This window comes from Somniosus microcephalus, chromosome 13 (genome assembly GCF_052327205.1).
Source record: "Somniosus microcephalus isolate GS21.2 chromosome 13, FLI_Smic_1.0, whole genome shotgun sequence".
NCBI classification, from domain to species: Eukaryota; Metazoa; Chordata; class Chondrichthyes; order Squaliformes; family Somniosidae; genus Somniosus; species Somniosus microcephalus.
Window position 1 is genome coordinate 181,117,906 of NC_140999.1, and position 22,427 is coordinate 181,140,332.

General features: G+C 45.2%; 1 protein-coding gene across 2 annotated transcripts in view; it reads left to right on the top strand.

The window, feature by feature from the left end:
• The first annotated feature begins 20,380 nt into the window (after positions 1-20,380).
• The window catches only part of plcg1 (phospholipase C, gamma 1), a 171,071-nt gene continuing 169,024 nt past the window's right edge, over positions 20,381-22,427 (top strand). The window contains exon 1 of one of the 2 annotated variants that reach the window (XR_015080675.1): positions 20,381-21,345. Coding sequence is in view for 1 of the 2 variants with exons in the window: in XM_086005717.1 (XP_085861843.1) it covers positions 21,120-21,345 (226 nt within the window). In the remaining variant the exon portion in view is untranslated. The remainder of the gene's footprint in view (positions 21,346-22,427) is intronic. The other variant, XM_086005717.1, reaches the window with a different exon arrangement.

Sequence of the window (22,427 nt, forward strand, 5' to 3'; positions counted from 1 at the left end):
TGCAGGACCTGCGCAGCCAGCTCGATGACTTTCTAATGGCAGAAAGCGCGCATGCGTGGTAATTTGAAGGGGGCCGCGCAGCCAAAAAAAAATTAGAGAACATAGCTCTGTTGTAGTTTCGGTCATGAGGTTGGAGACTGTCTTTGCTCCACCCTGCTTCCAACTGATTAACTGTCCATATTCACTCCAATCATTTATATACACTGCAAACAGAAAAGGCCTTCGGGTTGATCCCTGCAGCAACCTGCTAGTGACCCCTTATCATGTCAATGCAGCTTCACACACAGCCATCCTTTGCCTGGTTTAGTCCTTTTTCAATCCACCTCAAGCTTGTTTCCTATTCCACTCATGGCGGAAGAATCGATGGAGAGATGAGAATTTTTTTGACACCGTGAGTTATGATCTGGAATGCACTGCCTGAAAGGGTGATGGAAGCAGATTCAATAGGAATTTTCAACTAATTGAAGATCTCTTTCAAAGATCAGGCACAATGGTCCAAATGGTCTCCTGTGCTGTAAGATTCTATGATTCTTCTATCATAAGCCTAATATTGAACTCCACCATTATTGTGGTCACTGTCTGCTCTACCATCTCCTGGTTGTTACTTAATATGGGTTAATTGACCAATCGTTAAATGTAAAAATGCCACATTGTGTCCAGGATCATGTTCAGTCCTACTGTACCCTTTATAGGTTTTCCAATCCATTCCAAGGTAAATTCAAGTCACCCACAACATGTCTCTCTCATTCTATGTAACAACAGTACCTATTCCTGTAAAGGCTTCCTGTTTTTGACTGCAAAAGTCTTGGTCAATCACTCCTCCTGGCTTGGGAGTCATCTTTGTTTTCAAATCCCTCCATGGCCTCTCCCCTCCCTGTCTCTCTAACCTCCTCCAGCCCTACAACCCTCTGAGATCACGGTGGTCATCCAATTCCGGCCTCTTGCACATCCCCAGTTTTAATCGCTCCACCACTGGCGGCCGTGTCTTCAGCTGCTGAGGCCCTAAGCTCTGGAATTCCCTCCCTAAAGCCCTCCGCCTCTCTCCTTTTAAGATGCTCATTAGAACCTACCTCTTTGACCAAGCTTTTAATAATGTGCCCCAATATCTCCTTATGTGGCTCGGTGTCAAATTTTGTTTGAAAACGCTCCTGTGAAGTGCCTTGGAACGTTTCACTTCCTTAAGGCGCTACATAATCGCAAGTTGCTGTTATAGCGCATGTCTACTTTTGTCATGCTTCCTGCTTTAAAAAAAACTATTTAAAAAAAAAACTCTTCAACCATGTCTTCCATTCCCTTCCTCTAAAATAAATTCCTCTGTCTGTGTCCTGCTCTACTTGTTGTAAAGTTCATCTGAGACAGCCTTCTACATGGAAGAGTAGCGTAGCCCACAGAATGAGTTCACAATCTTCAGAGGGAAAACCAGGCACATCCCGTGGGGTCAGGAAAGAAAATATAGGGTTATACTCCCTTAATAATCCAATTCTTCAGATTAATGAGCTGAGCAAGAATTCCACAATGCTCAATAATACAAGGGGATGGAGGGAAGGCGGGGGTGTCAAATGGGGCGACATATTTCAATATTTTACGACTTTTTAAGATGCTGTGTTTTACAATGTTCAAACATTTGTGATATGCAACTAGTAATGGTTCTGTTTTTACTTTTATAATCCTGAAATATTTTACTGTACTGCTGAATCACTTAAAATAAATCAAAACATTGTCATGTTACTAAACTTATTTTTTAACCGCAGGAGGACTGTATTTACAGCTTTAAGTAAAATTTCTTAAAGATTTTGTCCCAGTAAAGATCTCGGACTAGCCTGGCCCCCGTATGGTAATGAACAGTTCTTAGTTGTAGGCTACGGTCAGGTCAGATGCTCACCAGCCCAGTTTAAAATATCTCTTCACGCTGCTGTTATCTTGTAGCCACTCGCATTTGGCGACTGCAGATTAAGAGCGTCTGTAGCAACATTGTATCTGACAACTGCTGTGAAAATACAGGAAACTCTCTTTTTATCCGGCACCGGCGCGGTGCCGGTTGATCAAAAAGTCCGGATTACAGAGAGGTATACTTACCAAGGTACGAGAGCCCCGTACACGGCCACAGGTGCAGGAGCCCCGGTTACAGGGCACTTGTGCAGGAGTCCCGGTTACACGGCCACATATCCAGGAGTCCCTGTTGCACGGCCACAGGTGCAGGAACCCTGGTTACACGGCCACAGATCCAGGAACCCCGGTTACACGGCCACTAATATATAGAAAAGCTTACCTGAATTTTGCCGGTTGAGAGATTTCCTGAAATCACCTTCGCCTACAGGGGGCGCAGTTGTCATTGAGGTCAAGAAGGGAGTTGAACAAAAACACCAGGTGATCATTGATCACCTGAAGCCCTGATCTGGGTAGAATCATTGAAATTTACGGCACAGAAGGAGGCCATTCGGCCCATCGTGTCTGTCTGCCAAAAAAAAGTCATCCAGCCTAATCTCACTTTCCAGCTCTTGGTCCATAGCCCTGTAGGTTAGGGCACTTCAAGTGCACATCCAAGAGATTTTTAAATGTGATGAGAGTTTCTGCCTCTACCACCCTTTCAGGCAGTGAGTTCCAGACCACCCCCCCCCCCCCCCCCCACCCTCTGGGTGAATAAAGTTCTCCTCAACTCCCCTCCAATCCTTCTACCAATTACTTTAAATCTATGCTCCTTGGTTATTGACCTGTCTGCCATGGGAAATCGGTCCTTCCTATCCACTCCATCTAGGCCCCAAAGCAGGGGAACTCGTCCTGGATGCAGGCTCAGAGGTTTGTGCCACCTGCTTTGTACAGCCAGTCTTTCTACTGTAGGTTTATTGCATCAAGCCATTCCATCACATCATCTAACCACTTTTTTAAATTCGTTCCTGGGATGTGGGCGTTGCTGGCAAGGCCAGCATTTATTGCCCATCCCTAGTTGCCCTTGAGAAGGTGGTGGTGAGCCGCCGCCTTGAACCGCTGCAGTCCGTGTGGCCGGTTTTATTATTATTCTTGTTTTCTGTAGCGGTTTGGCACAACTGAGCGGACACAGTGGATTGGGGACCCGGGTTCGAATCTGGCCTCGGGTGACTGTCTGTGCAGAGTTTGCACATTCTCCCCGTGTTTGCGTGGGTTTCCTCCCGGGTGCTCCGGTTTCCTTCCAAAGTCCAAAGATGTGCAGGTTAGGTTGATTGGCTATAATAAATTGACCCTTAGTGTTAGGGGGATTAAATACGTGGGGTTACGGGGATCGGGTGGGATATGTGTAGGGGTTACAGGGATCGGGTGGGATATGTGTCGGTGCAGGCTCGATGGGCCGAAATGGCCTCTATCTGTACTGTGGGGTTTCTGTGATTCTGTGATTAACTGCCCTCTGAAATGGCCTATCACTTTGCAGTGGGTCCAGACTCCAGACCAGGTAAGGACGGCAGATTTCCTTCCCTAAAGGACATTAGTGAACCAGATGGGTTTTTACGACAAACATTACTGATATTAGATTTGTATTCCAGATTTTTATTTAATTAACTGAATTTAAATTCCACAGCTGCCGTGGTGGGATTTTAACTCCTGTCTCCGGATCATTAGGCCAGGCCTCTTGATCAATTACTATCAATGTTCCGCTATCAATGTTCCTAGACTACAGCAGCCCCAATAGCTTTTCTTATAGCTCCTGAATCATTTTCCTCTTCATAAATCAGCCTCGTCGCTTTTCTACGAACTGGGGCGTAAGTGTGTAAACTCCGAGCCTCCATCGATGGTAAATTCACCCCTTACCTCCCCCCGCAATGTCACTTTGTATCGAGATACTGCTCGGGCAACTCCATTAAAAAGCTGCTCAACCTCTTCACCAACATCCCATGTTTGGGAATTTGGGTAAAAATGACTAAAAATGGAAAGGAGAATGACCATGAATTATTGACCTTTCCAAATTAATGCCATGGACATCACCATCCAGTTGATTACTTGAAACCGAGGCCATTTATTAGTTTAGTTTCCCTTGTCTCGCGTTCTCCCGCAACCTGTCCTTTTCCCCTGGTAGGAGCAGCGACTCGGCAACCCGCTCTCGGCTATCTGCCAACGGTATTCTGTAACCACAGAAGAGGGAGCATTCCAAGGCTCACAGTTGCAGACACTCCATAAGCTGTCGAGACCCACATTTGGGGAGGGAGGAGAGAAAATAAACATGCCTCCGAAACAAAATGGCATTTCTTTTCCCCGCCTGCCATGGGGGGGAAAACAAGCCATGCCCTTGTACTGGCAGCCTTCTGTGAAGTTATAGAGTGGCACAACTGTGTATTGCTAGTCAAGTCACCTCGTCTTCTTAAAAACTGGAGCTATGGGTGAGGACGGGATTGGTTTCAGCTGTGATGCCACTCGTAGGTGAACAGCCTGCTGACGCTCATTGCCTAGGCCCACGCATGCAGAATGATCACTTGGTTGTAGTTCGGAAGGGCTGCTGGTGCTCGTAGAACTATATCTGAGCAAGGGTCAGTAAAATTGAAGGGGGGAAAAAAAAAACATAAATTTGTTGACATTCGATCAATTTACAACAGCGTTGTACTTCCTCCAATCAGCTAACTTCCCAAAGCTATTCTTTATTTGCCCAAATCGCAGTCACTTTAAGCGTATGTATGAAGCGATATTGTTTATGGATTATACAAAATATAACTAAAAGTCATTTTATGATAACCGCTACAGTTTAGACTATTTCACCAATCTTCTTTCGCCCGTGCTGTCACACATCGCCCCCCCCCCCCCCATCCATTCGCTGCGATGCCACAACGCTCCAGGAATTCCAGCGAATCGTGGAAGACTAAGGTCTCCCCAGCCCCCAGGATCTCAACAACGTCCCTCACCGCCGCTTGAAGTCACGCAAGCCTTTATGGACCCGCGCGCTTAACCATCGACAATGTGACATCAACCCGTGGAAAGCCGAATGTAGTTCACCAGAAGTCACAAACAAACCCCCCCCCCCCCGCCCAATGAAAGACCCGGCACGGAAGATCCCCGGCTTCGATCTTCGTGCAAAGCTTACGGGCAACTCTTAAACCGCATCCGCACAAACCACGGCAGATCCGGATACTTGATGCACAAATGGAAAATTAAAAGCTCTTCAGTGTGCAACTGCAGTCGCCCGGGACAGACCATGGAACATAAAACGACTCCGTGCCCGATTCACAAATACGAAGGAGGCATCACAGCGATGCACTCCACTAATCCTGATGCAATTATCTGGCTTAACCACCTAAAAAGTAAGATTACAGTTGTTGCTCTCCACATCTACTTCAGCCATACGAAGTAGTAGTAGTGGCACTCTTCATTCTGATGGGGTATGTTTTTCATTGCTAGTGCTTGTGGGCTTTGGTGGGATGCAGTTGTGGGAGGGGGAAGTATCGGCTCCTGTTTGTGGTGCGAGCCCTAGTTTCTACCCCGTGAAAGCAAAAATTATTAGCACGAATGTTCTGATGTTACCTTATGCTCGGTAATGACGAGCTTTTGGTTATTGACATAAGAAAACTACTAGGCACTTGGTCTAAGCGTTAAACAAAGCTTTAATCAACTGTTTTACAACATGGAGGTCTAGTTGTGTCCTTCACTAGTTCCTGTTAAGAATGTCCTGCGCAAGCTGGGCCCGTGCCCGAGTATTTATACTCTCCCTGGACAGCGCCACCCGTAGGCCGCTCAGTATTATTTCATAAGTCTTTCTTTCATGAATAACTGATTCATGTCAGTTATTATGGAATGTTTGCATTTTTATAGCACCGCCTCACCTCTCCAGTGCAGTGCTGAGGGAGTGCTGCACTGTCGGAGGTGCCGTCTTTTGGATGAGACGTTAAACCGATGCCCCGTCCGCTCTCTCAGGTGGATGTAAAAGATCCCACGGGCACTATTTCAAAAGAGCAGGGGAGTTCTCCCCGATGTCCTGGCCAATCTGTCTCCCTCAACCAACATCACTTAAAAACAGATTCTCTGGTCCTTATCACATTGCTGTTTGTGGGAGCTTGCTGTGATCAAATTGGCTGCTGCGTTTCCCACATCACAGCAGTGACCACACTTCAAAAAGTACTTCATTGGCTGTAAAGCGCTTTGAGACGTCCGATGGTCGTGGAAGGTGCTGTATAAATGCAAGTCTTTCTTTCTTTCTTTCTCTCTCTCTCTCGTCGGACGTCCCAAAGTGCTTTACGTACATGAATTCCTTTTGAAGTTGCTATGTAGGTGAATGTGGCTGCCATGTTTGTCTGCAGCAAGGGCCCACTGCGAGCAATGTGACAAATTGCCAGCTGATCTGTTTCTGCTGGTGTTGGTTGAAGGGAAACTGTTGGTCGGAACACCCGTGATTGAGTCCATAGAGTTATACAGCACAGAAAGAGGCCCATCGTGTCCGCGCCGGCCATCAAGCCCTGTCTATTCTAATCCCATTTTCCAGCACTTGGCCCGTAGCCTTGTATGCTATGGAGTTTCAAGTGCTCATCTAAATGCTGCTTGGCTCTGAGCAGCGATCCTGCTAAGCCGTGCGGCCACTCGCCGGCTTTTCAATGCAAGAAATCACGGGGGCACGAAAATTTGAATGGGCCGCGCAGCCCGTTAAAGGGACCGCGCACCAGAAAAAAAAAATTACCGGGAACATTGGCTCCTAGAACCGATTTTTTTTTTGGGGTGGGGTGGGGGGGGCTGTTTCCCATTGGCTGCAATAATATCCAGTGGCCTAGGTGCTAGTGACCTGGGTGTAAGGTTACCCTGCTGCTGAACATTAAATTCTATGTAGGCAGAGTTTTGTTGGAAAGAATAAGGGGAAATTATTTCCTCTGGTTCGGGGACTTTGTGACAAGGAGTCATTAATTTAAGAAAGTGAGGAAAGAGATGAATAGAATTTTTTTTACACAGAGGATTGTTGAAGCATGGAATGCTTTGACACAGAGCAAAGTTAAGGCAGCTCGTTTTAAAGGAAAATTGGCAAAGTATTTGAAGCTGAGCAAATATAGGGCCATGGGAAGAGTAGGAGTAGTTTTGGATTGCTCTAGTAGAGTGGCACAGACATGATGGACAGTAAAGCTCCCCCTAATTTTTGGGGGTGTGCGGCCCCTTTAGGGGGCTGCGCGGCCCATTCAGAGTTTCATAATTCAACTTTATTGTCATTGTACAATGCACAAGTACATGAACAACGAAATGTGATCTTGCAAGCTCCCATGAGTCCAGTACCAATAACATTAACATTAACGTAAATAGCACCGTCCTGGGAGAAGCAAAGCCGCTGCGTCTGTGCGCGCCGCCATTCCATTTCCACCATTCCTCCTGTCCGACAATCTTCAGCCCAACGCCCGGGCCTGCTCACCAGCCGCCCCTCCCGGGGCTCCTTCCGTGACCTTCTGCACCTGGTCTTCCCTGATGGTCACCCCTCCAGGTACTAACCAGGCCTGGCTCTGCTTAGCTTCCAAGCCTTGCCAGTGACCCTGTCCCTAGTCCCAGGAATAGGGCTGTCATGCGCGTCAATTTAACATTAGAAAAGCCAGCCGGGACTGGATGAGCGCTGTGCACAATTGATCAATGAGTGTACTATTTTGTTTCTATAACGTCCTGACATCATCTTTCCTGTGTTTAAACCCTCCAGGAAATGATTCTCAAACCGAGAGAAAAGAAAGTGCAGTGTAGTGAAACTCTCGATCAATGTTATCTTTTTTCTATATTCGTTTGTGGGATGTGGGCGTCGCTGGCAAGGCCAGCATTTATTGCCCATCCCTAGTTGCCCTGGAGACTCAGTATGAGGAGCTGAAGGCACAATATGATCATAGTGGTTAGCACTGTTGCCTCGCAGCGCCAGGGACCCGGGTTCAAATCCGGCCTCAGGTGACTGTCTGTGTGGAGTTTGCACATTCTCCCCGTGTTTGCGTGGGTTTTCTCCGGGTGCTCCGGTTTCCTCCCACAGTCCAAAGATGTGCGGGTTAGGTTGATTGGCCATGATAAAAAAATTGGCCCTTAGTGTTAGGGGGGATTAAATACGCGGGGTTACGGGGATAGGGCTTGGGTGGGATGGCTGTCGGTGTAGGGACCGGGTGTTAGGGTTTGGATGATCAGCCATGATCTCGTTGAATGGCGGAGCAGGCTCGAAGGGCCGAATGGCCTACTCCTGCTCCTATCTTCTATGGTAGGTGGACCACCTTCTTGAACCCCTGCAGTCTGTGTGGTGAAGGTGCTCCCACAATGCTGTTAGGTGGTTCCAGGATTTTGACCCAGCAAACATTAAATGTTGGAAGAAAGAAAGACTTGCATTTATATAGCACCTTTCACGACCACTGGACTTTTCAAAGCGCTTTACAGCCAATGAAGTGTTTTTGAAGTGGAGCCACTGTTGTAATGTGGGAAGCTATGTGATTGTGGAGTGGGGACATCATAGCCAAGCCTAATTCTCTCCTCACCCAATGTCCACATGCACGCAGGGTCATAGGACAGCAATCAGGAGAGGGAATCCTGGCTGATTTTCTTTTTCACTTCCCCACCCAAATTGGCTACCGCATTTCCCACATTACAACAGTGACTACACTTCAACACTTGGCAGTAAAGCACTTTGGGACATCCGATGGTCGTGAAAGGCGCCGTACAGATGCAAGTCTTTTTCTTTTCACCCGGGCTCTTGTTGCCAAGTTGACGCTGACACCAATTTCGTGCCCTGATTGACACTAGGAATTGAACTTGGCACCTTCTTGGTCTTTATGCCTCAATAATATTTATTGTATTTTGAGAGAAGATTGAGGGGTGACCTGATAGAGGTCTTTAAGATTGCGAAAGGGTTTGATAGGGTAGGCGTAGAGAAGATGTTTCCACTTGTGGGTGAGACTAGAATTAGGGGCCATAAATATAAGATAGTCACTAATGAATCCAATAGGTAATTCAGAAGAAACTTCTTTACTAGGAAGTGGTTAGAATGTGGAACTTGCTACCACAAGGACTAGTTTGACTAGCACAGATACATTTAAGGGGAAGCGAGATAAACACGAGGGAGAAAGCAATAGAAGGGTATGTTGCTGGGGCGAGATGAAGAGGGATGGGAGGAGGCTGGTGTGGAGCGCAATCGCCGGCACGGACCAGTTGGGCCGAATGGCCTGTTTCTGTGCTGTTAATACTTTGTATTCATCCACTGGGACATCAGGGAGAGCTAAAGCAACAGCTTTTTAAAAATAAAACATTCTGATATATGTAGGGTCGTTAATTTTAAACTGATCTATGGCAGTAAAAGTGGAAGATATGAATTACCTAAACATGGAACTGCACAGATTTAAAATGCAAGAGGGCGTCGAGAAGAAAGAATTGCATTTATATAGCGCCTTTCACGACCACCAGACGTCTCAAAGCGCTTTACAGCCAATGAAGTACTTTTTGAAGTGTAGTCACTGTTGGAATGTGGGAAACGCGGCAGCCAATTTGCGCACAGCAAGCTCCCACAAACAACAATGTGATAATGACCAGATAATCTGTTTTTTGTGCTGCTGATTTGGGGATAAATATTGACCAGGACACCAGGGATGATGACCCCTGCTCTTCTTCGGAATAATGCCATGGGATCTTTTACGTCCACCTCAGAGAGCAGACGGGGCCTCAGTTTAATGTTTCATCCGAAAGACGGCACCTCCGACAGTGCAGCACTTCCTCAGTACTGCACTGGGAGTGTCGGCCTGGATTATGGGCTCAAGTCTCTGGAGTGGGACTTGAACCCACCACCCTCTGAATCTGAGGCAAGTGCGTGACCAACTGAGCCAAAGCTGACACTGATCAACTTAAATCTTGTATAAAATGCAGATATCTGATTGGCAATTTTGAGGCAGAGATGGAATCTTCCTGCAGGACCAACCTCTACGGTGAAGGAGCTTGAAAGGCTGATTGATCTCTCATCATTCCAAAACATAGAAACATAGAAGATAGGAGCAGGAGTAGGCCATTCGGCCCCTCGAGCCTGCTCCGCCATTCAATGAGATCATAGCTGATCATCCAAATTCAGTACCCTGTCCCTGCCTTCTCCCCATATCCCTTGATCCCTTTAGCCTTAAGAAATATATCCAACTCCTTCTTGAATATATTTAATGAATTGACCTCCACTGCCTTCTGTGGTAGAGAATTCCACAGGTTCACCACTCTCTGGGTGAAGAAATTCCTCCTCATCTCTGTCCTAAATGGCTTACTCCTTATCCTTAGACTGTAACCCCTGGTTCTGGACTCCCCGGCCATCAGGAACATCCAGTCTGTCCAGTCCTGTTAGAATTTTATAAGTTTCAATGAGATCCCCTCTCATTCTTCTAAACTCCAGCGAATATAAGCCCAATCAACCCAATCTCTCCTCATACGTCATTCCTGCCATCCCAGGTATCAGTCTGGTGAATCTTCGCTGCACTCCCTCCATGGCAAGAACAAACTTCCTCAGATAAGGCGACCAAAACTGCACACAATACTCAAGGTGTGGTCTCACCAAGGCCCTGTACAACTGCAGCAAGACATCCTTGTTCTTGTACTCGAACCCTCTCGCTATGAAGGCCAACATACCATTTGCCTTCTTAACCGCCTGCTGCACCTGCATGCTTACCTTCAGCGACTGGTGCACAAGGACACCCAGGTCTTGTTGAACTTCCCCTTCTCCCAATCTATTGCCGTTCAGATAATAATCGCCTTCCTGTTTTTGCCACCAAAGTGGATAACCTCGCATTTATCCACATTATACTGCATCTGCCATGCTTCTGCCCAATCACCCAACCTGTCCAAATCATACTGGAGTTTCTCGGCATCCTCCTCACAGCACACATGCCCACCCAGCTTTGTGTTGTCTGCAAACTTGGAGATATTACATCTAGTTCCCTCATCTAGATCATTAATGTATATATTGTGAATAGCTGGGGTCCTAGGACCAATCCCTGCGGTACCCCACTAGTCACTGCCTGCCACTCGGAAAAAGAGCCGTTTATTCCAACTCTTTGCTTCCTGTCTGCCAACCAGTTCTTTATCCAAGTCAGTACCTTGCCCCCAATCCCATGTGCCTTAACTTTACATGCTAATCTCTTATGCGGGACCTTATCGAAAGCCTTCTGAAAGTCCAAATACACCACATCCACTGGTTCTCCCTTACCTATTCTACCAGTTACATCCTCAAAAAAATTCCAGTAGATTAGTCAAGCACGATTTACCTTTTGTAAATCCATGTTGACTTTGTCCGAACCTGTCACTGTTTTCCAAGTGCTCTGCTATTACATCTTTTATAATGGACTCTAGCATTTTCCCCACTACCGATGTCAGGCTTACCGGTCTATAATTCCCCGTTTTCTCTCTACCACCTTTTTTGAATAGTGGGGTAACATTAGCTACCCTCCAATCCCTGGGAACTGTTCCAGAGTCTATCGAATTTTGGAAGATGACCAGCAATGCATCTACTATCTCCAGGGCCACTTCCTTAAGTACCCTAGGATGGTAGATTATCAGGCCCTGGGGATTTATCGGCCTTCAATCCTGTCAATTTCCCTAACACCATTTCCCTACAAATACTGATTTCTTTCAGTTCCTCCCTCTCATTAGACCCTATGTTCCCCGACATCTCTGGGAGGTTATTTGTGTCCTCCTTTGTGAAGACAGAATTCTTGTATTATTATCCTCCTGTGAGTCATGGAACAATGCTCATCTGTGTCACAATCCACGCTGTCGTCTTGCAATGAAAATTTGTCACCTCTCTTTGGCGTGGGTGTAAAATGTTGGAAAGATAAAAGGGATGCAATAGATGCACTGTAATAGATTTTCAGAAGGCATTTGATAAGGTGGCTCATAGGAGGCTCAGGCATATGGTACAAGAAATATAGCAGCATGGATAGAAAGCTGGCTGACAGGCAGAGTTAACTGTTGCTCATATTGGAGAAGGATTGGAAGTGATGTACCCCACGGATCAGTGCCGGGCCCACTTTTGTTCTCACTGTATTTGTGTGTGTGTGTATATGATTTGTGCTTGGGTATAGGGAACACGATCTTTAAATCTGCTGACCCACAAAAGTAGAATGTTTGGCAAACAGCGAGAAGGACTTGAGAACATACAGGTTAGCAGGATAGGCGGACAGGTGGGAGATGCAACTTAATGTGGATAAGTGTGAGGTAATACACTATGGGAGGGAAACAAAAAGGTGAGTATATATTCAATGGAAGGACACTTAAGGATGTGGATGAACAGGGAGTCCTAGGGGGCGAAATGCATAAATCTCTGAAAGTGCAGCTACAAATGGCTATAAAAAAGGTCAACAGTATTTTGGGTTTTTTAATTAGAGGCAGAGTACAAGAATAAAGTAGTAGTGATGAATTCATACAAATCATTGGTTAGGCCACAGGTAGAATACTGTGAGCAGTTTTGGGAACCCATTATAGAATTACATAGAATGTACAGAACACAAACAGGCCCAACTGGTCCGTGCCGGTGTTTATGCTCCACACAAGCCTCCTCCCACCCCTCTTCATCTAACCCTATCAGCATAATATTCTATTCCTTTCTCCCTCTTGGGTATCTAGCTTCCCCTTAAATGCATCTATGCTATTTGCCTTAACTGCTCCCTGTGGTAGCGAGTTCCACATTCTAACCACTCTCTGGATAAAGAAGTATCTCCTGAATTCCCTATTGGATTTATTAGTGACTATCTTATATTTATGGACCCTAGCTCTGGTCTCACCCCACAAGTGGAACCATCTTCTCTATGTCTACCCTATCGAACCATTTCCTAATCTTAAATACCTCGATTAGCCCACCCCTCAGCCTTTTTTTTTTTTTCCAGAGAAAAGAGCCCCAGCTTGTTCAATCTTTCTTGATAGGTATAACCTCTCAGTTCTGGTATCATCTTTGTAAATTATTTTTGCACCTTCATCAGAGCTTCTATATCCTTTTTGTAATATGGAAACCAGAACAGTGCACAGTACTCTGTGTGGTCTAACCAAGGTTCAATACATAACTTCCCTGCATTTCAATTATGTCCCTCTATAAATGAACCCCAGTGCTTTGTTTTTTTATGGTCTAATTGGATGCGGTATCAGTGGCGGCGGTATTAAAACAGTGGGAGACCGGGCAGCACGGACCTAATTGGAGGCAGAATCAGCGGCAGCGGTATTAAAACAGCGGGAGACCGGGCAGCACGGACCTAATTGGAGGCGGTATCAGCAGTGGCCGAACCTTCAACAATTTCCAAAAAAACAGGAGTGATGTCACATGACAGCAGGTAAGTGATTGGTTGGTGAGTAGTAAGGTTTTTTTTCTCTCTAACCTAGGACAGTGGTTTAAACGAGGTGTGGGAAACTACAAAGTACTGTATTAAATTTATAGCTTAACTAGTTAAACTCATGAATATAACTATAAATAATCATTGAATAAAGACTTTAACTAATAAAATAAATAAAATAAGGCTAGACTAAGATATGGCAGGGCAGGTTGTTTGTCTGGACTGCAGTATGTGGGAGTTTGTGGATAGCGAGACTGTCCCGAGCGAATACATCTGCAGCAGATATCTCCGTCTCGAATCTCTCTGGCTCAGAGTCATTGAGCTGGAGTGCGAGTTGGAGACACTCCGACTCATGAGGGAGGGGGAGGAATTTCTGGACAGTTGTATCCAGAATGCAGTCACCCCCCAGAGGAAAGCACAGGTTCAAGAAAGGGAGGGTGTGACTGTTCGGGAGCCAGGTAGCGGGGATTTAGGAGAGGTTGAGAAGGAGGTCCTGCAGGCACTGGTCCTGTCCAACAGGTACGATGTACTCGCTACCTGTGAGAACAAGGAGAAAGACTGCAGGGAGGACAGCCACATTGCAGGCCAAGGCACCGTGGCTCAGAAGGCTGTCCAAAAAGGGGAGCAGAGCAGAATAGAAATGTGGTAGTGATAGGGGACTCTATAAATAAGGGGATAGATAGCATCCTCTGCAGCCAAGAATGAGAATCCCAAAGGGTGTGTTGCCTACCCAGTGCCAGGGTAAGGGATCTCTCACGGTGGCTGGAGAGGAACTTGGAAAGGGAGGGGGTAAATCCAGTTGTCGTGGTCCATGTTGGAACAAACGACATAGGTAGGAACAGGGAGGAGGTCCTGCTGAAAGTAACTGGAGTTAGGCTCTAAATTAAAAAGCCGGACCTCGAGGGTAATAATCTCTGGATTATTGCCCGGGCCACGTGCAAATTGGCAAAGAAGCAGACAGATCAGGAGAATTAACACGTGGCTAAAGGGCTGATGTTGGAAAGAGAAGTTCCTTTTCATGGGACACTGGCACCAGTTCTGGGACAGGAAGGAGCTGTACCGATGGGACGGGCTCCACCTGAACCGGGATGGGTCCTGTGTCCTAGCGGAAAGGGTGAATAGGGAGATGGAAAAGGCTTTAAACTAGTAAGATGTGGGGAGGGAATCTACGAGAAACGTAACCAGCCTAATTATAAACTAAACAGGAAAAGAGAGCTTAGGAAAGAATAAAGTAAGGGAGCACATTGATGGCAAGGGAATAAATAGTTATAGAACAGGAGTCTAAAAAGATGGTTAAACATAAGGTGAGAGGAAATCCTATTAAAAATTAGTTAGTCTGTACAGCAATGCACATAGTAATAAAACATGGGGAGCTGGAGGCAATCATGCATTGTGAGGAAACAAACATAGTAGGTATTACTGAGACATGGCTCAGAAAAATCAGGATTGGGAATTAAGCATTGCAGGTTATAACATATTTAGAAAAGATAGAGAGGGAAAAAGGGGAGGTGGAGTAACTGTGCTTATTGGGGATAACATAATGGCAGTAGAAAAAAGTGACACAGCTATCAGCAAGACAAAAATAGAATCCATATGGGTAGACAGCCGGGTAGTGGAAGGGAGGTGGCGGAAGAAATATGCAGACAAATTAGGGAAATGAGTAAAAAACAAAATACAATAATAATCATGGGGGATTTCAACTACCCCGATATTAAATGGACAGAAAAGGTAGGTAAAGGGGATAAGGGAATGGAGTTCCTACAATGTGTACAGGACTTCTTTCTAACCCAATATGTAAAAAGCCCAACCAGGGAGGATGCGCTATTGGACCCAGTAATGGGGAATGAACCAGAGCAGAAAAGAGAAGTAAAAGTAGGGGAACATCTAGGCAATAGTTACCATAATATAATATGCTTTAAGATGATAATTGAGAAGGACATAAGTATGATGAAAACCAGGGTAATAGATTGGAGAAAAGCTGATTTTGAGGGGCTGAGAATAGAACTTGGGAAATTGACAACAATATTGGCAAACAATTATGTAGAACAGCAATGGGAAACATTTAAAACCGTGTTCAACAGAGTGCAGGAACAATATATTCTGCTAAAAGGAAAGAACAAACTAAACACTAATGAGACTCCATGGATGAATAAAGCCATAAGGGAACAATTGAGGGCAAGGAAAGAGGCATACATTAAGTACATAGACAGCAGGGGAGTGCATGATGAGGGAGAATATGAAGAGATTAAGGGAGAAATAAAAAAAACAATTAGGAAGGCAAAGAGGAACTATGAAATTAAATTATCAAAGAACATAAAACAAAGTAGTAAAATATTTTATAGGCACATCAATAAAAAAAAGGTTGGGATGGGAATAGGGCCATTAAGGGATAGACAGGATAATACCATAGGTAACGATAAAGAGATGGCAGAAATATTACATAATTATTTTGCTTCAGTATTTACCAGGGAGATAGAACAGATGGAAATGACATTGGATGATGAGATTAGTAATGAGATAAGTGTATTTAAAATAAAAAGAGAGGATATATTAAATAAACTAATCAAACTTAAAAAGGATAAAACCCCTGGTCCGGATGGATTGTATCCACACATTTAAAAAAATCTAGGGAAGAGATAGCAGAGGCATTACTACACATATTTAATAATTCATTAGAAAAAGGTGTAGTGCCAGAGGACTGGCGGATAGCTAGCGTAATATCTATATTTAAGAAGGGGGATAGAACATGTCCAGGGAATTATAGGCCAAGTCAGCTTAACATCGGTAGTAGGAAAAATAATGGAATCCCTAATAAAGGAGAAAATAGAAGAACATCTAGAAACCAAAAACATAGTTATGAATAGTCAACATGGATTTCAAAAGGGAAAGTCTTGTTTGACCAACCTCATTAAATTTTTTGAAGAGGTAACAGAGAGAGTAGACAATGATAATGCAGTAAATGTGATTTATCTAGATTTTCAAAAGGCCTTTGATAAGGTACCCCATAATAGACTGAAGAACAAGGTCAGAGAATGTGGATCAGGGGACAAGTAGCAGAGTGGATAGCTAGCTGGCTTCAAGACAGAAAGCAGAGAGTAGGGGTAAAGGGTAGCTGTTCACAGTGGCAGAAGTTGGGAAGTGGTGTTCCACAAGGATCAATGCTGGGACCACTGTTCACAATTTATATTAACAATTTAGACTTTGGAATCAAAAACACAATTTCTAAATTTGCAGATGACGCCAAATTTGGGGGGGATAGTCAATACTGAGGAGGACTGCAACAAATTACAGGAGGACATTAATAAACTTGCAGAATGGGCATATAATTGGAAAATGAAGTTCAACACAAATAAATGTGAGGTATTACATTTTGGAAGGAAGAATAGGGAGATCACTTATTACTTGGAGGGCGCGAGTCTGGGTGGGGTAGAGGAACAAAGGGATCTCGGAGTACAAATACACAAATCACTAAAAGTAGCGACACAGGTTAGCAAGGCCATAAAAAAAGCAAACCAAGCACTAGGGTGTATTTCTAGAGGTATAGAATTGAAAAGTAGGGAAGTTATGCTAAACCTGTATTGAACCTTGGTTAGACCACACTTCAAGTACTGCGTACAGTTCTGGTCACCATACTATAAAAAGGATATAGAGGCACTGGAGAGAGTGCAGAGAAGATTTACAAGGATGATACCAGAAATGCGAGGGTTTATATATCAGGAAAGGATAAACAGGCTGGGTCTCTTTTCTCTTGAAAAAAGAAGGCTGAGGGGTGACCTAATAGAGGTCTTTAAAATTATGAAAGGTTTTGATAGAGTAGATACAGAGAGAATGTTTCCACTTGTGGGGAAGAGCATAACTAGAGGCCATCAATATAAGATAGTCACCAAGAAATCCAATAGGGAATTCAGAAGAAACTTCTTTACCCAGAGAGTGGTGAGAATGTGGAACTCGCTACCACAGGGAGTGGTTGAAGCGAATAGTATCGATGCATTTAAGGGGAGGCTAGACAAGCACATGAAGGAGAAGGGAATAGAGGGTTATGCTGATAGATTTAGATGAGGAAAGACGGGAGGAGGCTCGAGTGACGCATAAATGCCATCATAGACTGGTTGGGCCGAATGGCCTGTTTCTGTGCTGTATATCCTATGGGATCCTATGTAATGTTAACTGCTACTTTCAGTGATTTGTGTATCTGCACCCCTAGATCCCTTTGCTCCTCTACCCCATTTAGATTCTTATTTTAACAGGGATTATGTGGCCACCTTATTCTTCCAACCTAAATGCACCACCTTATCCTTATCTATATGGAAATGAATTTGCCAATTACATGCTCATTCTGCAAGTTTATTAATGTTGTCTTGTATTTTGTCATGGTTTTCTCAGTATTAACTATACCCTCAAGTTGGTGTCATCTGCAAATTTTGAAATTGTACTTCCGATTCCTGAGTCCAAATCGTTTATGTAAATGGTGAACATCAGTGTTCCTGTTCACTGATCCCTGTGGAACACCACTTCCCACCATTTGCCAGTCTGAGTAACAACCTTTAACCCCTACTCTCTTTTCTCTTGTAGCCAGCTTGCTATCCATTCTGCTACTTGTCCCCTGACCCCATGCTCTGAATGTAAGTCATGAATCTGAAAGACGGCACCTCTGCCAGTGCAGCACTTCTTTAGTACTGTGCTAGAGTTTAATATATTAATGACTTAGATGAAGGGACGGCGTGCAATGTATCCAAGTTTGCTGCTGATACAAAGCTAGGTGGGAAAGTAAGCTGTGAGGAGAACACAAAGGGATATAGACAGGTTAAGTGAGTGGGCAGTAAGGTGGCAATGGAGTAAAATGTGGGGAAATGTGAGGTTATTTACTTTGGTAGGAAGAATAGAAAAACAAGATTTTTAAATGGTGAGAAACTCTTACATGTTGGTGTTCAGAGAGATTTAGGTGTCCTCGTACAGGAAACACAGTTAGCATGCAGGTACAGCAAGCAATTAGGAAGGCAAATAGCATGTTGGCCTTTATTGCAAGGGGGTTGGAGTATAAGAGTAAGGAAGTCTTGCTACAATTGTACAGGGCCTTGGTGAGACCACGCCTGGAGTACTGTGCACAGTTTTGGTCTCCTTATCTAAGGAAGGATATACTTGCCTTGGAGGCGGTGCAACGAAGGTTCACTAGATTGATTCCTGGGATGAGAGGGTTGTCTTATGATGAGTAGATTGAGCCTATACTCTCAAGTTTAGAAGAATGAGAGGTGATCTCATTGAAACATATAAAATTCTGAGGTGGATTGACAGGGTAGATGCTGAGAGGCTGTTTCCCCTGGCTGGAGAGTCTAGAACTAGGGGGCCTAGTCTCAGGATAAGGGGTTGACCATTTAAGAGTGAGATGAGGAGAAATTTCTTCATTCAGAGGGTTGTGAATCTTTGGAATACTCCACCCCAGAGTGCTGTGAATGCTGAGTCTTTGAGTACATTCAAGGCTGAGATCGATAGATTTTTGGACTCTAGGGGGATCAAGGGATATGGAGCTCAGGCGGGAAAGTGGAGTTAGCCATGAACTTATTGAATGGCGGAGCAGGCTCGAGGGGCCATATGGCCTACTCCTGCTCCTAATTCTTATGTTCGTAGCGTGTCAGTCTAGATCTTGTGCTCAAGTCTCTGGAGTGGAACTTGAATCCACAACCTTCTGACTCTAATAATAGTGAGAGTGCTACCCACTGAGCCTTGGCTGGCACCTCTAGTACGACTACTAAATTCCCATCTGCCAGCTCCGCAGCAACGATGGGGCCGAATTAATTCATTCCACTCTTGTTGCTTCTGAGTTAGCCTGGCCGCTTCAGTCATCTGTATCCCTTTCTGTGCCAAGTCACTCTTGATATTGTCTAGCCAGCGCTGCTTTGGTTTTCCTCAACCACTTGTTTCCTGTCGCTCTGTGTGCACGAGCCATGAAATGCATTCTAACTGTTTCTGTTCTTGAAACATGCCCAAACCATTGCAGTCGTCTTTCTTGGATCTTCTGTATCAGTGTTTTTGCTTGTGGTAGGAGTTTGGAACTCTCTTCCGTAAACGGCAATTGATGCTAGATCAATTGTTAATTTTGAATCTGAGATTGATATTTTGTTAACCAAAGGTATTAAGGGTTATGGGACAAAGGTGGGTAATATGGAGTTAGGTCGCAGATCAGCCATGATCTCATTGAATGGCGGAACAGGCTCGAGGGGCTCAATGGCCTCCTCCTGTTCCTATATCCAAGCCATGTTCTTATTATATCATTTTTGATTCCTTCCATCCTGAATACTCCCAGTATTCCTCTCAACCAACTCCTCTCTGCTGTTATTATCTTTTGCTCATCAACTTTTCTTAAATGTCCAACCCTCTGATCCGTTTTACTGGATTTGTTGCGGGGTGTTGCACCCTTCCCAAGTGACAGGGCATCTTTGTGTGTTTTTATTATTCATTGATGGGATGTGGGCGTCGCTGGCAAGGCCAACATTTATTGCCCATCCCTAATTGCCCTTGAGAAGATGGTGGTGAGCCGCCGCCTTGAACCGCTGCAGTCCATATGGTGTAGGTACACCCACAATGCTGTTAGGAAGGGAGTTCCAGGATTTTGGCCCAGCGACAGTGAAGGGACGGCGATACAGGTCCAAGTCAGAATGGTGTGTGACTTGGAGGGGAACTTGCAGGTGGTGGTGTTCCCATGCGCCTGCTGCCCTTGTCCTTCTAGGTGGTAGAGGTCGTGGGTTTTGGGGGGTGCTGCCGAAGAAGCCTTGGCGAGTTGCTGCAGTGCATCTTGTAGATGGTACACACTGCAGCCACGGTGCACCGAGGGAGTGAATGTTTAAGGTAGTGGATGGGGTGCCAATCAAGCGGGCTGCTTTGTTCTGGATGGTGTCGAGCTTCTTGAGTCATCCAGGCACATGAGTGTTCCATCACACTCCTGACTTGTGCCTTGTAGCTGGTGGCAAGGCTGGTGTATAGGTGCATGTAGCTTGCAAAGTTCAAAAATGCAGCGTGTGTGAGGTGTTGCATTCCACCTCCTCTCTGCTAATGCTGCTTTGGATGTGCCACTTGATAAGGAGGAGTGGGGGAGGAGAAGGAGGAGGGGGGTGGGTGTTGGTGATCGAATTGGTTGAGCTGTGCTTGCAGTGAAAATCCTGGTGATGCAGGGCTAGTGTGCTCGCAGACAGCGAGATCTGAAGTGCGGCATTCATTGTTTGGACCGGGGGGAGGGTGAAAAGTATCGCATTTGTGAATCATTTGACCATATGGATTGTGAACGCAGGCTCCTTGGCAGGATAGCAGCAATCGGAGTGGAGTGAGAAGACCGAAACCCTTTGGAAAGGGAGCCGATTTTTTTGCAACAACAACAAAAATTCATTTTGAGATTTTGTTTTCAAGCCTGGGTTGGTTGGAGGGCAGACGGGGAGAGAATGTGAAATCACCAAGAAACTGCCATCAGCCATACTTCCGGACCGTCGCCTTTTATATAAAAAAATATATTGATATGTTATTGCTGCAGCGAGCTGTATTTTTTTAAATATATATAATCGATAACGACAGCGGAGGAAGCAAAATATAGATCAAGGGGGAAAGGGGGGAGGAGGTGGAAATAGGGCGTTTTTTGGAGGTTTAAAGGGCGCTCCATGCACACAGCGAAGTTTGCAAGACGAGCTTGCGGCTTTGAGAAGCTTTGTCTCCCGGGTCCCTGGATCGCGTGCACCGGGACAATTGAAACTGACCCTGAAATCTCATTGCTTGCAGCGCTCCGGGCTGCTTGTAATTAATTTTAAGGGTGTTTTTTTCGCTCTCTCCAATTTGTGTATTTTTTCTTTTTTTTGGGGGGTGGGGGGGAGGCATTATTTTTAAACAAAGACAGACAGAGAGAGAGAGAACATGGCTGTTGCAGGGGGGCTATTCCACAACGGGTTGCTGCAGCAGGATCATGGACTCCAGAGCGAAACCCAGATCGCCGAGCTGTGCAGAAGTTTGGAAGTCGGCACCGTCATGACTTTGTTCTACTCCAAGAAGTCGCAGCGGCCCGAGAGGAAGACGCTGCAGGTAAAGCTGGAGACCCGCCAGATCATCTGGAGCCGGGGAGCCGAGAAAGTGGAAGGTGAAAGTAAGTGCCCGGCTTGGCTCACGGTTAATGCTCTGTGTGTGTGTGTGTTATCTGGAGTGCACTGCCCTGAAAGGGTGGTGGAAGCAGATTCGATAGTAACTTTCAAAAGGGGAATTGGATATATACTTTTAAAAAAAATTGCAGGGCTGTGGGGAAAGAGCAGGGGGTAAATGGGACTAATTGAACAAAGAGCTGGCACAGGCACGATGGGCCGAATGGCCTCCTTCTGTGCTGTGATTCTGTTGCGAGGGAGGGGAAAGGTGGAAAACCATATTTTGGGGACCAAAAAACTAGCATGGCAATGTAGCCCCTTTTAAGATTTAAACAAAATACCCCCCCCCCAAATTTAAAAGGGCAATGCCCATTAAAGAGGAAGGGGAGTAGATCTGTTTTTGCCTTTAAGTTTGTTGAATTAATTGTTTCCCGCACTGTATAGGAGTGAAGTTGTGTGGTGTTCTTGTCCCACTTGGTGGGACCCACCTGCAGCCCGGGAGGTGGTGCATCCTTTTTGGACTTGCATGTTAAGTCGATGGTCCCACAGTGGGCTTGCAATTGTTACACCCTTTACGCAGTATTTTAATTGGAGCTGTACTTAATTCTAGTAGAACAGAGCTTCTTCCCACATTTACTCCCATTGTGTAGAATTCCAGTTGGGCAGTCACTCCATGGAGTTCGCCGACGATTGATCCCATCTCAGTGCAGATGTATCAAAGGGATACCAGAGCTAAAAGGGTTAAATTGTGAGAAGTGGCTGTGAATTAAACACTTACTACAAAAGCAAGATATTGTGGCTGCTGGAAATCTGAAATAAAAACAGTTCTGACGAAGGCCATCGACCTGAAACGTTAGCTCTGTTTCTCTCGCCACAGATGCTGCCTGACCTGCTGAGTATTTCCTGCATTTTCTGTTTTTAATTTCAGATTTCCAGCATTCTATAGATATGTGAAGAGAAAAAGATTGGTGAAGTCAAGCGTAGGTCCCTTGCAGTCAGAATCAGGGGAATTTATAATGGGGAACAAAGAACTGGCAGACCAATTAAATACATACTTTGGTTCTGTCTTCACAAAGGAGGACACAAATAA